We start from the raw sequence: 15,505 nt of genomic DNA, 5'->3' as shown, positions 1-15,505 counted from the left end.
GAAAGCGGCAGCACTAGCCTTTAGCTCGATGCGGATGTTGCCTTTAATCCAGTGGGGACGTCGTCGATGCACTTATTGATGAACACGATGACTGATGTGGTATACTCCTCAATGCCATTGGATGAATCCCGGAACATATTCCAGTCTGTGCTAGACTGCACTCAATCAGCTGTATAAGGCCATAAGCAAACAAGAAAATACTCATCCAGAAGCGGCGCTCCTAGTGGCTGGGTAGTTTAAATGCAGGCAAACTTAAATCTGTTTTATCTAATTTCGACCAGCATGTTACATGTGCAACCAGAGGAAAAAAACTCAAGACCACCTTTACTCCACACACCTTTATTTGCCAAGGTAGAGAACATGATCAGTGAATATATTAAAGCTACAGGCTACAATGTGGGGATCTCATGCATGGCAATAACAACATGTTTATATGACTTTCATGCTTGGCACAGAGTTATATTCTACTCAATCCATAGGCTCCATTAATGTCATTCAGACTGTTTTGAAGTTGGCTATGATAGCTGAGGTTCATAGCTAGGTTCTGAACTAATATGTATACCAAACGTTTGGGTCCATACACAGGTCGGCTAGATAGCTAGCTACACATCCATAGGCTTTCAGGTATTTTCAGCTACGTTATTTCATCTATCTGCATTGCATGGCAAATATCAGCAAGGCACGCTTACAAAATTGTACATTCAATTTGCAGTAAATGCTTTAGCTAGCTAGATTCTTTACATCCACTGTTTTAGAAGATGACAGCCTGGTTTGCTGGTTGTTTCAGGAGTCCCTAAAACATTAAACAACCAGAATTACAATGTCATACTCATGTCACAACACCCATAAATCTAGCCAGCTAGCTGACTAATGTTAGCTAGTCAGCTAGCTTGCTAAATTGCAATTTTCATTAATTATCATGATAAAAAAATATGCATAATCGTTTGTCTCTACATTAACTAACATATTCCTGTCAAATGTAGATTTTTTGCATGATTCGTTATGACATTATAATCACTTACATTTGCTTCCATCCTAGTATTTTTGTCAGCCATCTTTGCTGAAGAAAGTCTCCAGCCTTGGGTCGCATAGCGTAAAATTCATCATGGGAACCACTCGATATGATTGGTCGTCGCCGCTGGTGATTTGCATAAAGTTAGGAAAAGTTTATTTTTCACCGCCTTCCACGCCACCTTTGCACCACCCAAAGGTCCCCTGCCCGCTCCTCTTCTCACTGCTTTCCTTCCATTGAAATGAATGGGAAGCGGTATTTCACCACGTGGCATCCTGTGCTAGTGTATCATGCCCGTTAAGCCCCTCTGACTCCACTTACAGTCTACCTTCATCTCAGCACTACTAGCATTACTTACCTGATTCCACTAATCAAATCATCAAACCTTTGATTCGTTTTTAGTGCTAGCTCAAAAACTAAGATGTGCACCCCTTTGGGTCCTCAGGAACAGAATAAAGAAACACTTGTCTCACCAATAGGGTTGCTGATGCAGAGTGACCCTGTCAACAACACTATCGTCTCTTCACTCAGACATCTGGTAAGCAAGACGAGCAAAGCTACAAATGAATCTGGTTGAAGCAGAGATTACAGCCTCAAGTCTTCTTGGGTATGACGCTACAAGCTTGGCACACCTGTATTTGGGGAGTTTCTCCCATTCTTCTCTGCAGATTCTCTCAAGCTCTGTCAGGTTGAATGGGGTGTGACGCTACACTGCTATTTTCAGGTCTCTCCAGAGATGTTTGATCGGGTTCATGTCCGGGCTCTGGCTGGGCTGCACATGGACATTCAGAGACTTGTCCCAAAACCACTCCTGCATTGTCTTGGCTGTGTTCTTAGGGTCATCGTCCTGTTGGAAGATGAACCTTTGCCCCAGTCTGAGGTCTTGAGCACTATGGAGAAGGTTTTCATCAAAGATCTCTCTGTGCCAAACCATGGCTTGGTTTTTGCTATGACATGCACTGTCAACTGTGGGATCTTATATAGACAGGTGTGTGCGCTTCCAAATCATGTCCAATAAATTGATTTTACCACAGGTGGAATCCAATCAAGTTGTAGAAACATCTCAAGGATGATCAATGGAAACATGATGCACCCGAGCTCAATTTTGAGTCTCATAGCAAAGGGTCTGAATACTTATGTAAATAAGGTATTTCTGTTTTTTTCTGTTTTTAATTTTCAATACATTTGCAAAAATGTATTGTGCGTAAATTGATGATAAAAAAAAATATTTCATCCATTTTAGAATAAGGTTGTAACGTAACAAAATGTGGAAAAAGTCAAGGGGTCAGAATACTTTCCAAATGCACTGTACATAGTATGATATGCTGGTGTGGTTTATAGTATGATATGGTGGTATGGTATATACAATGAGTGTACAACACATTAAGAACACCTGCTCTTTCCATGACATAGACTGCCCAGGTGAATCCCGGTGAAAGCTATGATCCCTTATCACTTATTAAATCCACTTCAATCAGTGTAGATGAGGGGAGGAGACAGATTTTTAAGCATTGAGACAATTGAGACATGGATTTTGTATGTGTGCCATTCAGAGGGTGAATGGGCAAGACAAATATTTATGTGCCTTTGAACGGGTTATGGTAGTATTTGCCAGGCTCACCAATTTGAGTGTGTCAAGAACTGCAACGCTGCTGGGATTTTCATGCTCAACATTTTTCTGTGTGTATCAAGAATGGTCCACCACCTAAAGGACATCCAGCCAACTTGAAACAACTGTGGAAAGCACTGGAGTCAACATGGGCCAGCATCCCTGTGAAACGCTTTGCAAACCTTGTAGCGTCCATGCGTCTGATGAATTGAGCATGTTCTGAGGGCAAAAGGTGGTCCAACTCAATATTAGGAATGTGTTCCTAATGTCTTGTACAGTCAGTGTATATATATATATGGTACAGTCTGGTAGAGCATGGCATTAGGGTATGAAAGCTGATGCTATGTTATGTTATGGCGTAGAGACAAACTTGGCAAAACAGATATACTGTTTAATTAAAAGTTTGATTAAATAAACTACATTTGACCAACAATACAATCATAGTGCAGTGCTCAAGGTGTGATATGTATATATCCATTTTTTGATTAAGTACACATTGTTGAGAAAAAAAGTAATCTATGTCCTATAATTGTTTGTTTTATTTGAAAAAATATATATCAAAGACAGGTTTTATATCAAAAATACTATTACATTATTCCTTAATATCTATACTGTATATATAAAAAATATAAATACATACATATAATAAACACATTAAAAGGACAGACACTTTCTAGGGCAGTGTCCCCATCACTGTCCTGACTCATTGATTGAAGTCTCTTTGGACCAGAGGGAACAGTGCCCCTTATTGGCGCTCCAACACCACTTGTTCTGGTTGTTGTCTACCATTCAAGGTTTGACCGGGCCCAACCCCGCTTCAGAGACAAGCCAGCAGAGTGGTTGCAGTGTGGCACAGCAGTGCCAGACAAAGAGTGATCAAGTGCTAGTGGTGGTCTGTGGGGAGAGAGTCTCAATGGAGTGTTGTTTCTGACGCTGTTGATTTCTGTAGGAGAGAAGAAGGTGTGCTGATTAACCCTCTGAGTTACGTGGCAGAATACAAAAGCTTTATGGCAGACTATATTTACGGCCGAATAGATTCTATACTCTGTTAAGCTTTATGGAAGAATATATTTTTGGCAGAATAAATTGTGTACTCTGTTAAACTTTATGGAAGAATATAGAGTTGAAGTCGAAAGTTTACATACACCTAGGTTGGAGTCAACCACTCCCCAAATTTTTTGTTAACAAACTATAGTTTTGGAAAGTCGGTTAGGACATCTACTTTGTGCATGACACAAGTAATTTTTCCAACAATTGTTTACAGACAGATTATTTAACTTATAATTCACTGTATCACAATTCCAGTGAGTCAGAAGTTTACATACACTAAGTTGACTGTGCCTTTAACCAGCTTGGAAAATTGGCTTTAGAAGCTTTTGATAGGCTAATTGACATCATTTGAGTTAATTGGAGGTGTACCTGTGAATGTATTTCAAGGCCAACCTTCAAACTCAGTGCCTCTTTGCTTGACATCATGGGAAAATCAAAAGAAATCAGCCAAGACCTCAGACAAAAAATTGTAGACCTCCACAAGTCTGGTTCATCCTTGGGAGCAATTTCCAAACGCCTGAAGGTACAACGTTCATCTGTACAAACAATAGTACGCAAGTATAAACACCATGGGCCCACGCAGCCATCATACCGCTCAGGAAGGAGACACATTCTGTCTCCTAGAGATCAACATACTTTGATGCAAAAAGTGCAAATCAATCCCAGAACAACAGCAAAGGATCTTGTGAAGATGCTGGATGAAACAGGTACAAAAGTATCTATATCCACAGTAAAACGAGTCTTAAATCGACATAACCTGAAAAGCCGCTCAGCAAGGAAAAAGCCACTGCTCCAAAACCGCCATAAAAAAGCCAGACTACGGTTTGCAACTGCACATGGGGACAAAGATCATACTTTTTGGAGAAATGTCCTCTGGTGTGATGAAACAAAAATAGAACTGTTTGGCCATAATGACCATTGTTATGTTTGGAGGAAAAGGGGGGAGGCTTGCAAGCCGAAGAACACCATCCCAACCGTGAAGCATGGGGGTGGCAGCATCATGTTGTGGGGGTGCACTTCACAAAATAGATGGCATCATAAGAAAGGACAATTATGTGGATATATTGAAGCATCTAAAGAAATCAGTTAGGAAGTTAGGCTTGTTTGCAAATGGGTCTTCCAAATGGACAATGACCCCAAGCATACTTCCAAAGTTGTGGAAAAATGGCTTAAGGACAACAAAGTCAAGGTATTGGAGTGGCCATCACAAAGCCCTGACCTCAAACCTATAGAAAATTTGTAGGCAGAACTGAAAAAGCATGTGCGAGCAAGGAGGCCTACAAACCTGACTCAGCTACAAAAGCTCTGTCAGGAGGAATGGGCCAAAATTCACCCAACTTATTGTGGGAAGCTAGTGGAAGGCTACCCGAAACGTTTGACCCAAGTTAAACAATTTAAAGGCAATGCTACCAAATATAATTGAGTGTATGTAAACTTCTCACCCACTGGGAATGTGATGAAAGAAATAAAAGCTGAAATAAATCATTCTCTCTACTGTTATTTTGACATTTCACATTCTTAAAATAAAGTGATTATCCTAACTGACCTAAGACAGGGAATTTTTACTAGGATTAAATGTCAGGAATTGTGAAAACGGAGTTTAAATGTATTTGACTAAGGTGTATGTGAACTTCCGACTTCAACTGTATTTATGGACGAATCGATACTGTACCCTACACTGTTATTAAGCTTCAAACCATATTTCATTCAGGGAAAATACAGGTAAATGACAAAATAAAGGAAACAACAACATTCTTTTCTCTTAATGGGGTGTTGGGCAACCACGAGCCAGAACAGCTTCAACACGCCTTGGGATAAATTCCACAAGTGTCTGAAACTCTATTGGAGGTATGCAACATTATTATTCCACGAGAAATTCCATCATTTGGTGTTTTGTTGATGGTGGTGGACACTGTCTCAAGCGCCGCTTCAGAACCTCCCATAAGTGTTCAATTGGATTGAGATCTAGTGACTGAGACGGCCATGGCATATGGTTTACTTCGTTTTCATTCTCATCAAACCATTCAGTGACCAGTCGTGCCCTATGGATAGGGGCATTGTTATCCTAAGGGGGCATAACCTTGACAGACAAAATAATGGGCAACTGGACCTGCCCAGCTTTTTTATATATGACCCTAATTATGATGGAATGTTAATTGCTTATGTATTGCTCGGTTGAGCCACACCTGTGTGGAAGCACCTGCTTTCAATATTCTTTGTATACCTCATTTACTCAAGTGTTTCCTTTATTTTGGGAGTTACCTGTAAATGGCCCATGATCTATATGGAGCACATAGATGCAGTACATTTTAAATAAAATTATATACAATTTTAAATATATGTATATATATTTAAATTTGAATAGTTCATTCAAACAACTAAATTGAATAAAATAGCCTGTGCAATAAAATACATCCATAAACTCACGCTTTGGTTTGCCTTTCAATCAGTGTTTTGGCAAAGTTCCCATTTGGGTCGAGACAGAGCGGACCTCTGGTTTTCAGTGTGACACTTAGAGAGAGAGAGAGAGAAGAGGGGATGAGAAAGAAAAAGAGTGGGGGGACAGATGTTTAAATTAAATTAATCATTGAAATATATATTTTGGAGAGTTTACATATAATTTTCTTTAAGTACCATATAGTACAATACAGTACAGCACTGTATAGTATAGTAACTCACATGACTTCTTCCTTAGAGCAGTGTGAGCGAGGAGGGTAATAGGTCAGTGTCCTGATTAAACTGATATTCACCCCCCCTGCATGTACTTTAGGACAGCGGCACCGAGGATTTAGTATACCTCTCCCTGTAGAGAAAAAACAGAAAGTCAAAGAAAACTCTTCAGTCTCCCTCTACGTTCATCAACAATTTACTAATCTAGTTTTAGGCGGGATTCAATCTGAAAACATGTTACAGCGAGCTTGACATTCCAATTTAATTTCCAATTGAACTTTTATTGTACCATCAATATGATCTCAGCCAATGAGGTAACATTGCCTTTAAAAGGCGCATTATCGACAATGTTATTCAGATTGAATCCCGGACTTAAAGTTTTATTGTAAATTGTAAGAAATGAATAACATAGTTCACACCCATAGTCCACAATTCTGTAGTTAGATATACACTGAGTGTACAAAACATTAAGGACACGTTTCTAATATTGTCTTTTTGCCCTCAGAACAGCCTCAATTTGTCAGGGCGTGGTGTCGAAAGTGCTCCACAGGGATGCTGGCCTATTTTGACTCCAAAGCTTCCCACAAGTCCTTAATGTTTTGTACACTCAGTATAAGTTAAAAGTTCTATTAAATACTTAAACATAATACTAATTTTCATCAAAAGTTCTACGGACAGATTTTTAAGCCAGTTACCTTGTATCATGTAGATGACGTCTGAGCAGACCAGAAGAACAATAACAGCCATTGCAGTATTCATGATGATCTTGACTCTGTAGACTGTAGTTGCAGTGTGGCTGTTGTATCAGAATGTATACCAGTAAGCCAGCTGCAGTCTTCTTCTTCTTCAGTTGCAGTGAATTTCTGAGTTCAACACTTTTCTTTGCTGAGTTGCTCTTCTTGTCTCCAGTTTAGATTCTGTCTGCTGCATCATGGTAAGAGACATCTTATATGGTCTGAGGTCAGTGAAAGTGACTCGAGAGACCACATACCAGAGTTGAGGGGAAGCACGCCAAATCTTGCATCTGGTAAAATTAGTGTTCACCTAACCGTCTCCCCACTCCTCCCCTCCCACATAATGCATGTCTGAACAGCAGCCCTCTACCAGAGAATTTCTCAAAAAAAGTGCCACTTGTCATTGTCAGAATCACGTTTTTATGAGATACCGTCCTTCCATCCTGTATGGACACTGAACCAGTGACGTGTGTTGAGGTCTGAGGATGGGAAGGCACTTTCTAGTGAGACACAACCGGCCGTGATTGGGACTCCCATAAGGCGGCGCACAATTGGCCCAGTGTCTTACGGGTTAGGTGAGGGTTTGGCCGGGGTAGGGCGTCATTGTAAAATAAGAATTTGTTCTTAACTGACTTGCCTAGTTCATGAGGGCACAAGGCGAGACCCAAATGCAGACACAGGAGGCAGATGGTTGAGCTCCAATATTTATTATACAAAAAGGGGTAGGCAAAAGGCAGACCGGGGACAGGCGAGAGTTCAAACTGTACCAGGCGATAGCCAGGCTTGAGGTCAGAACAGGCAGAGTGGTCAGGCAGGCGGATTCGGCGTCAGGACAGGCAACGGTCAAAACCAGGAGGGCTAGGGGAAAAACAGACTGGGAAGAATAGGAGCTGGTTGCTTGGCAAATCAAGACGAACTGGCACAGAGAGACAGGAAACACTGGGATAAATACACCGGGGACTAACGGGGAAAAACAGGAGACACCTGGAGGTGTGTGGAGACAATCACCAAGACAGGTGAAACAGATCAGGGCATGACATAGTTAAATAAAGGTTAAATAAACAATTCTGGAGTCATAGAATTTCAGTGAGTTTCAGAGGGAGGAGATATGTTGCAACACTGTTCTCTACTTCTAAACACTTATGAATCAGCTGCACAAAGGGTGCTATGATTTAAATATCGACATTCCACCATGTCGGAAAGAAAAGCCCTGGAATTATTAAATCATGGTTTGTTTAAACACTCCCAAAACAAACTAAAATGAAGGTAATTTGTCTGTCTGTGTGTGTGTGGCCTTGCGAGGACAATCCACTGACTGTCCCTGTGACTCAATAAATAGCAACTCAGTTCAATGAAGGGAAGAGCATTGCCACTTTAAATTATTTCTCTGTGTTACTGTAGCAGATGTGATTCATAATAAGGAATTTCCTATTGGGCTAACAACTAAGACGTTAGCTTCTTCTGTGGGAGACCTGGGTTCAAATCCTGCCAGTGACATCGCTGTGACTCAAACAATACCTATGGAAGACACTGATATTTCTTATTTCCAAGGACAAATAGCTTATCAGTCTTTCATTGGAAGCATTACTAAACCACCCACTACTTTCAAGCATGGTTGAGGCGTTTGTCCTTGATAGCTTACCATGTCCTCAGAGTTGCAAAACTGATAAGGGTGTTATGTTCGGGAAGTGTGTGTGCGTTTGTTTGTGTGTGTCTGTGTGTAGGGAAACAGACTTGTACAATCTATGCCCCGATGCACTGAAGACACTTCATAACACTTGGTTGGTGCTTCCTTTTTTTATTTATACAAGTTTTTCTCATTGAGATAAAATCTATTTTTCAAGAGAGACCTGGTCCAACAGCAGCAGGGGGTCAGACAAAACAACTTACATACACTAACACAACATTAAACAAAACACACATACAGTACAACAATTATATATTACATTAAAAAACATGAATATCATAAATAAAAAAAACTGTCCTAAAGACAATTACAGTCTTCTATGATATTTACATCGATCAAGTGTTTAAACTCCACCAACGTGACTACATCATCAATGTTCAGGAGAGAATTCCACGACCACGGAGCTGAGTGTTACGCGCTTCCTCCTTCTCCTCATCAGAAGAGGAGTAGCATGGATTTGACCAACGTGCAGCGGGTTTTGAATACATCATGAAACTTTATTTACAAGACAAAACTAAACACACGAAGAACACTTGAATATTTTACAAAACAACAAAACGAAGAAGACAGACCTGAACGAGAGTACTTACATAAAACACGAAGAACGCACGGACAGGGAAAACAGACTACACAAAAACCGAACAAACGCTACAGTCCCGTGTGGTACACCGACAAGGACACAGGAGACAATCACCCACAAACAAACAGTGAGAACAACCTACTTTAATATGACTCTCAATTAGAGGAAAACGCAAAACACCTGCCTCTAATTAAGAGCCATACCAGGCAACCCAAAACCAACATAGAAACAGCAAACATAGACTGCCCACCCAAAACTCACGCCCTGACCATCACACACATACAAAACCACAGAAAACAGGTCAGGAACGTGACAGAACCCCCCCCTCAAGGTGCGAACGCCGGGCGCACCAGCACAAAGTCCAGGGGAGGGTCTGGGTGGGCATCTGACCACGGTGGTGGCTCAGGCTCCGGACGCTGTCCCCACACCACCATAGTCACTCCCCGTTTCTGTATCCCCCTCCCAATGACCACCCTCCAACTAAAACCACCTAAATGAAGGGGCAGCACCGGGATAAGGGCCAGCACCGGGATAAGGGGCAGCTCCGGGCTGAGGGACTCTGGCAGGTCCTGGCTGAGGGACTCTGGCAGGTCCTGGCTGAGGGACTCTGGCAGGTCCTGGCTGAGGGACTCTGGCAGGTCCTGGCTGAGGGACTCTGGCAGGTCCTGGCTGAGGGACTCTGGCTCTGGCAGGTCCTGGCTGAGGGACTCTGGCAGGTCCTGGCTGAGGGACTCTGGCAGGTCCTGGCTGAGGGACTCTGGCAGGTCCTGGCTGAGGAATTCTGGCAGGTCCTGGCTGAGGGACTCTGGCAGGTCCTGGCTGAGGGACTCTGGCAGGTCCTGGCTGAGGGACTCCGGCAGGTCCTGGCTGAGGGACTCCGGCAGGTCCTGGCTGAGGGACTCCGGCAGGTCCTGGCTGAGGGACTCCGGCAGGTCCTGGCTGGACGGCTCTGGCAGGTCCTGGCTGGACGGCTCTGGCAGGTCCTGGCTGGACGGCTCTGGCAGGTCCTGGCTGGACGGCTCTGGCAGGTCCTGGCTGGACGGCTCTGGCAGGCCCTGGCTGGACGGCTCTGGCAGGTCCTGGCTGGACGGCTCTGGCTGATCCGGTCTGGCGGAAGGCTCTGGCTGATCCGGTCTGGCGGAAGGCTCTGGCTGATCCGGTCTGGCGGAAGGCTCTGGCTGATCCGGTCTGGCGGAAGGCTCTGGCTGATCCGGTCTGGCGGAAGGCTCTGTAGGCTCTTGGCAGACGGGCGGCTTTGCAGGCTCATGGCAGACGGGCAGCTTTGCAGGCTCATGGCAGACGGGCAGTTCAGGCGCCGTTGGGCAGACGGGCAGTTCAGGCGCCGCTGGGCAGACGGGCAGTTCAGGCACCGCTGGGCAGACGGGCAGTTCAGGCGCCGCTGGGCAGACGGGCTCAGACGGCGCTGGGCAGACGGGCTCAGACGGCGCTGGGCAGACAGATGGCTCAGACGGCGCTGGGCAGACAGATGGCTCAGACGGCGCTGGGCAGACAGGCAGTGCAGAAGGCGTTGGGCAGACAGGCAGTGCAGAAGGCGTTGGGCAGACGGCCGACTCTGCCCTGCTGAGGCGCACAGTAGGCCTGGTGCCTGGTATAGGCACTGGCTGCGCTGGAGAGGAGGAAAGCTCTGACAGCGCTGGACAGGTGGGAGCAGCTGGAGAGAGAACCCGGAGAGACAGCCTGGTGCGGGGGGCTGCCACCGGTGGACTGGTACTTGGAGGTGGCACCGGGTATACCGGACCGTGAAGGAGGACACGTGCTCTTGAGCACCGAGCCTGCCCAACCTTACCAGGTTGAATGGTGCCCGTAGCCCTGCCAGTGCGGCGAGGTGGAATAGCCCGCACTGGGCTATGCTGGCGAACCGGGGACACCATTCGTAAGGCTGGTGCCATGTATGCCGGCCCGAGGAGACGTACTGGAGGCCAGATACGTTGGGCCGGCTTCATGACATCCGGCTCGATGCCCAACCTAGCCCTCCCAGTGCGGCAAGGTGGAATAGCCCGCACTGGGCTAAGCACGCGTACTGGGGACACCGTGCGCTTTACCGCATAACACGGTGTCTGACCAGTACGACGCCCTCTCACTCCACGGTAAGCACGGGGAGTTGGCTCAGGTATCCTACCCGGCTTTGCCACACTCCTCGTGTTCCCCCCCCCAAGAAATTTTTGGGTCTGACTCTCGGGCTCCCAACCGCGTTGCCGCGCTGCCTCCTCATACCAGCGCCTCTCTGCCTTCGCTGCCTCCAGCTCCGCCTTGGGACGGCGATATTCCCCTGGCTGAGCCCAGGGTCCTTTGCCGTCCAGGATCTCCTCCCATGTCCATGAGTCCTGGTTGCTCTGTTGAGCTCTCCCCCGCCGCTTGGTCCTAGTTAGGTGGGTGATTCTGTTACGCGCTTCCTCCTTCTCCTCATCAGAAGAGGAGTAGCATGGATTTGACCAACGTGCAGCGGGTTTTGAATACATCATGAAACTTTATTTACAAGACAAAACTAAACACACGAAGAACACTTGAATATTTTACAAAACAACAAAACGAAGAAGACAGACCTGAACGAGAGTACTTACATAAAACACGAAGAACGCACGGACAGGGAAAACAGACTACACAAAAACCGAACAAACGCTACAGTCCCGTGTGGTACACCGACAAGGACACAGGAGACAATCACCCACAAACAAACAGTGAGAACAACCTACCTTAATATGACTCTCAATTAGAGGAAAACGCAAAACACCTGCCTCTAATTAAGAGCCATACCAGGCAACCCAAAACCAACATAGAAACAGCAAACATAGACTGCCCACCCAAAACTCACGCCCTGACCATCACACACATACAAAACAACAGAAAACAGGTCAGGAACGTGACACTGAGTAACTGAAACTATTTCTACCATGTCCTGTTCTAATTCTAGGTACTGTTAGAGCAAATGAGAATGGGACCGTCATTTATATTTATTTACTGACCTGACTAAAAAAGAATAAAGTGGCATTTTACCCCTGATGGCTTTTAAATAAGTGTGTTCCAGTGTTTAAGCCTACGCAAGGTCAATGACGACCAGCTGTCCGCCGAAGTCGGCTCCACTCCTTGTTCGGGCGGCGTTCGGTGATCCACGTCACCGGCTTAAGCCATCGCCGCTCCATTTTTTATAAATCCATTTGTCTTGTCTTGTTTCCATACACACCTGGTTTTCATTTCCCCAATCAATCTACTTGTATTTAACCCTCTGTTTCCCATCATGTTTTGTGTGTAATTGTTTCATGTTATTGTGGTGTTTTATTACACGCTTTATTTTTGTATGTTCCGTGTTTTGAGCACATTTGATGTATGTAGTCCTCTCGTTTTTGGAACTAAAATAAAAGTGCGCCTGTTTACATCACTCTACTCTCCTGCACCTGACTTTGCCTCTATACACCCGTTGACACCAGCCAACGGCTCTGTAGAGATCACAATGATGTGTTAGACGTTTTTGACTGTTAATGAACCCGAGGGCCGCATGATATACTGAATCAAGTACACTCAGTGTAGTGGTTTGAGTCCTGCATATATATATATATATATACTAAAATCTGTAACCGCCAGTAATGTACATCGTACCAGCTCCTTCCTAACCTCCAGAGAAAAACAAGCCTTATGCCAGTAATAAAAACCTATTCTCAGCTTGAGCTTCATTCAAGTTATCCACATGAATAGTGAAGCTCAGCTTGTCATCAGCCCACACTCCCAAATATTTGAACACTTTAACTTGGTCTACTGTATGTCCATGCAATGTAACAATGACATGATTAGTAACATGCCTGGCATTTGAATATACCATGCATTTATTTTGGCAGTTACTTGTAGCTATCTGTATGAAATTCCTCACACTTGCCCTTTCTCACTTGTTAAATACAACCTATTTGTATTTTAATGGACACACCATCACGATAGCTCCAACTCTAACCAGCAATAGTTAAGAGAACTACAGTCATTTATTCAAGCCAAACTCTGAACAGTTTTTAAACTATCTATCCAGCTTCACTGCAACTCTGTGTCCACTTCAGTAGCTTTCCATCATTGGTCTCCTGTCCTAGACAAGGTTTAAGGGCCATTTATCTGAGTCAAGTTGAAGGGCCATTTGGTATCACTTACTTTAAAGGGGTCCTTGTTACAGTGTAGTAACATGTGTAATTACACTGTAACAAGTATTGTAGTTAACTGTAACAACTCATAGTTACAGTGTAATAACAAAATGTAATGTAGTAATTGTTGTCACTGAAGAAATGTAACAACAAATTATTGTAACAACAAATTCTCGTTACCATGCTTGTTACAAATGGGCAGGTTACCACTAAATTACCACTAAATTCACCAACTTATTGTTTTGCTTCATCTCATCTTCATCCAATGAATGAAAACTGTGACAAAGGTTGGGATCCTTTGTGGATGCACTGGGTGTCTGAGAGATTACAGCCTATATGCTCAGTAGGCTCTAATTACTAAACAATGAATGTGCACTGTTCAAAATATATCTCCTGTCAATGTTGTTGCTATCGCTTATCCCCAAAATAAAGCATACCATATGCCTTAAATTGTTGAGTTGCACAGGATTTAGCTATACAATTAAGTGTTTCTTACAGGGTACTTATTTGTAATGATTGTGTACTTATTCAGTACATTACCCATCCTGACAACCTTATCCTATATTTTACGTTTCTAAAAGCGTAGCAGTGCGTGGGTAAAATCACTGTGGAAGACAAGCCAGGTAAAAAAAAGCCATATTACAACCTATGTGTTGTGATAATTGCGTTGTTTGCTCTATAACCTGTTAGTTCATATGCCTTGACACTGCGACGATACTTTATAGGCCTGAGGCCGAGACAATAGGAAGATACAGTGGCAGCAATTCGACCATGAAGGCCTGATTCACGCAGTCTCCTCTGAACAGTTTATGTTGTGATGTTTCTGTTTCTTGTAATCTGTGAAGCATTTATTTGAGCTGCAATGTCTGAGGCTGGTAACTCTAATGAACTTATCATTTGCAGGTGTCGCCCATCTTCCCCATTATCCCCTGTGTATTTATACCGGTGTTCTCTGTTTGTCTGTTGCCAGTTCGTCTTGTCTCAGCTCCTGCTTTTCCCCAGTCTCTCTTTTTCTCACCCTCCTGGTTTTAACCCTTGCCTGTCCTGTCTCTGAGCCCGCCTGCCTGACCACTCTGCCTGCCCCTGACCCTAAGCCTGCCTGCCGTGCTGTACCTTTGCCCCACCTCTGGATTACTGACATCTGCCTGCCTTGACCTGTCGTTTGCCTGCCCTGTTGCTGTAATAAACATTGTTACTCTGACACAGTCTGCATCTGGGTCTTACCTTCAAACCTGATACTCCTACCTTGTCGAAACACAACTGATTAGCTCAAACTAATTCCACAAATTCCACAAATTAACTTCTAACAAGGCACACCTGTTAATTGAAATGCATTCCAGGTGACTACCTCATGAAGCTGGCTGAGAGAATGCCAAGTGTGTGCAAAGCTGTCATCTAGGCAAAGGGTGGCTACTTTGAAGAATCTTAAATATAAAATATGTTTTGATTTATTTAACACTTTTTGTTTACTACATCACTACATATGTGTTATTTAATAGTGTTGATGTCTTCACTATTATTCTACAATGTAGAAAATAGTACAAATAAAGAAAAACCCTTGAATGAGTAGGTGTGTCCAAAGTTTTGACTGGTACTGTATATTTTTGACAACTTTTACTTTAACCCCACTACAGTTCTAAAGAAAATGATTTACTTTGTACTCCATACATGTTCCCTGACACCCAAAAGTACTCATTACATTTCGAATGCTAAGTAGAACAGGAAAGTGGTCCAATTCACACATTTATCACGAGAACATCCGTGGTCATCCCTACTGCCTCTGATCTGGTGGACTCACTAAACACAGTTGCTTCATTTGTAAATTATGGAATTGTAAATTATGGAATGGACTCTATCTACATGTGTATTTATCCTACTGTTTTATACCAAACAAATGTAAATGTGTTTTGTCTTAGCCAGGGGCATGCTCCAACACTATCCATAAATTAATAAAACAAGAACATTGTGCCGCCTGGAATGTGAAATGCATTTGACTTTTGATACATAAGTACTGTATATTTAAA

The 15,505-nt window shown here is 43.7% G+C and overlaps 1 protein-coding gene across 2 annotated transcripts in view; it reads right to left on the bottom strand.

Annotated features, from left to right (window-relative positions):
* Positions 1–3,138: 3,138 nt before the first annotated feature.
* LOC139561651 (C-X-C motif chemokine 9-like) overlaps positions 3,139–15,505 on the bottom strand; it is a 31,316-nt gene continuing 18,949 nt past the window's right edge. The window contains exons 1-4 of one of the 2 annotated variants that reach the window (XM_071378895.1): positions 7,037–7,465; positions 6,351–6,474; positions 6,099–6,182; positions 3,139–3,564 (exon numbers count right to left, since the gene is read on the bottom strand). In XM_071378895.1, coding sequence (XP_071234996.1) covers positions 3,498–3,564; positions 6,099–6,182; positions 6,351–6,474; positions 7,037–7,100 — 339 coding nt within the window. In that variant the 5' untranslated portion in view covers positions 7,101–7,465 and the 3' untranslated portion in view covers positions 3,139–3,497. Of the gene's footprint in view, positions 3,565–6,098; positions 6,183–6,350; positions 6,475–7,036; positions 7,466–15,505 lie in introns of those variants that run through there. The other variant, XM_071378896.1, reaches the window with a different exon arrangement.

Source organism: Salvelinus alpinus, chromosome 31 (assembly GCF_045679555.1).
Source record: "Salvelinus alpinus chromosome 31, SLU_Salpinus.1, whole genome shotgun sequence".
Classification (NCBI taxonomy): Eukaryota; Metazoa; Chordata; class Actinopteri; order Salmoniformes; family Salmonidae; genus Salvelinus; species Salvelinus alpinus.
Note: the sequence above shows the minus strand (reverse complement) of the source record. Positions and strands in the feature narration are given on the sequence as shown.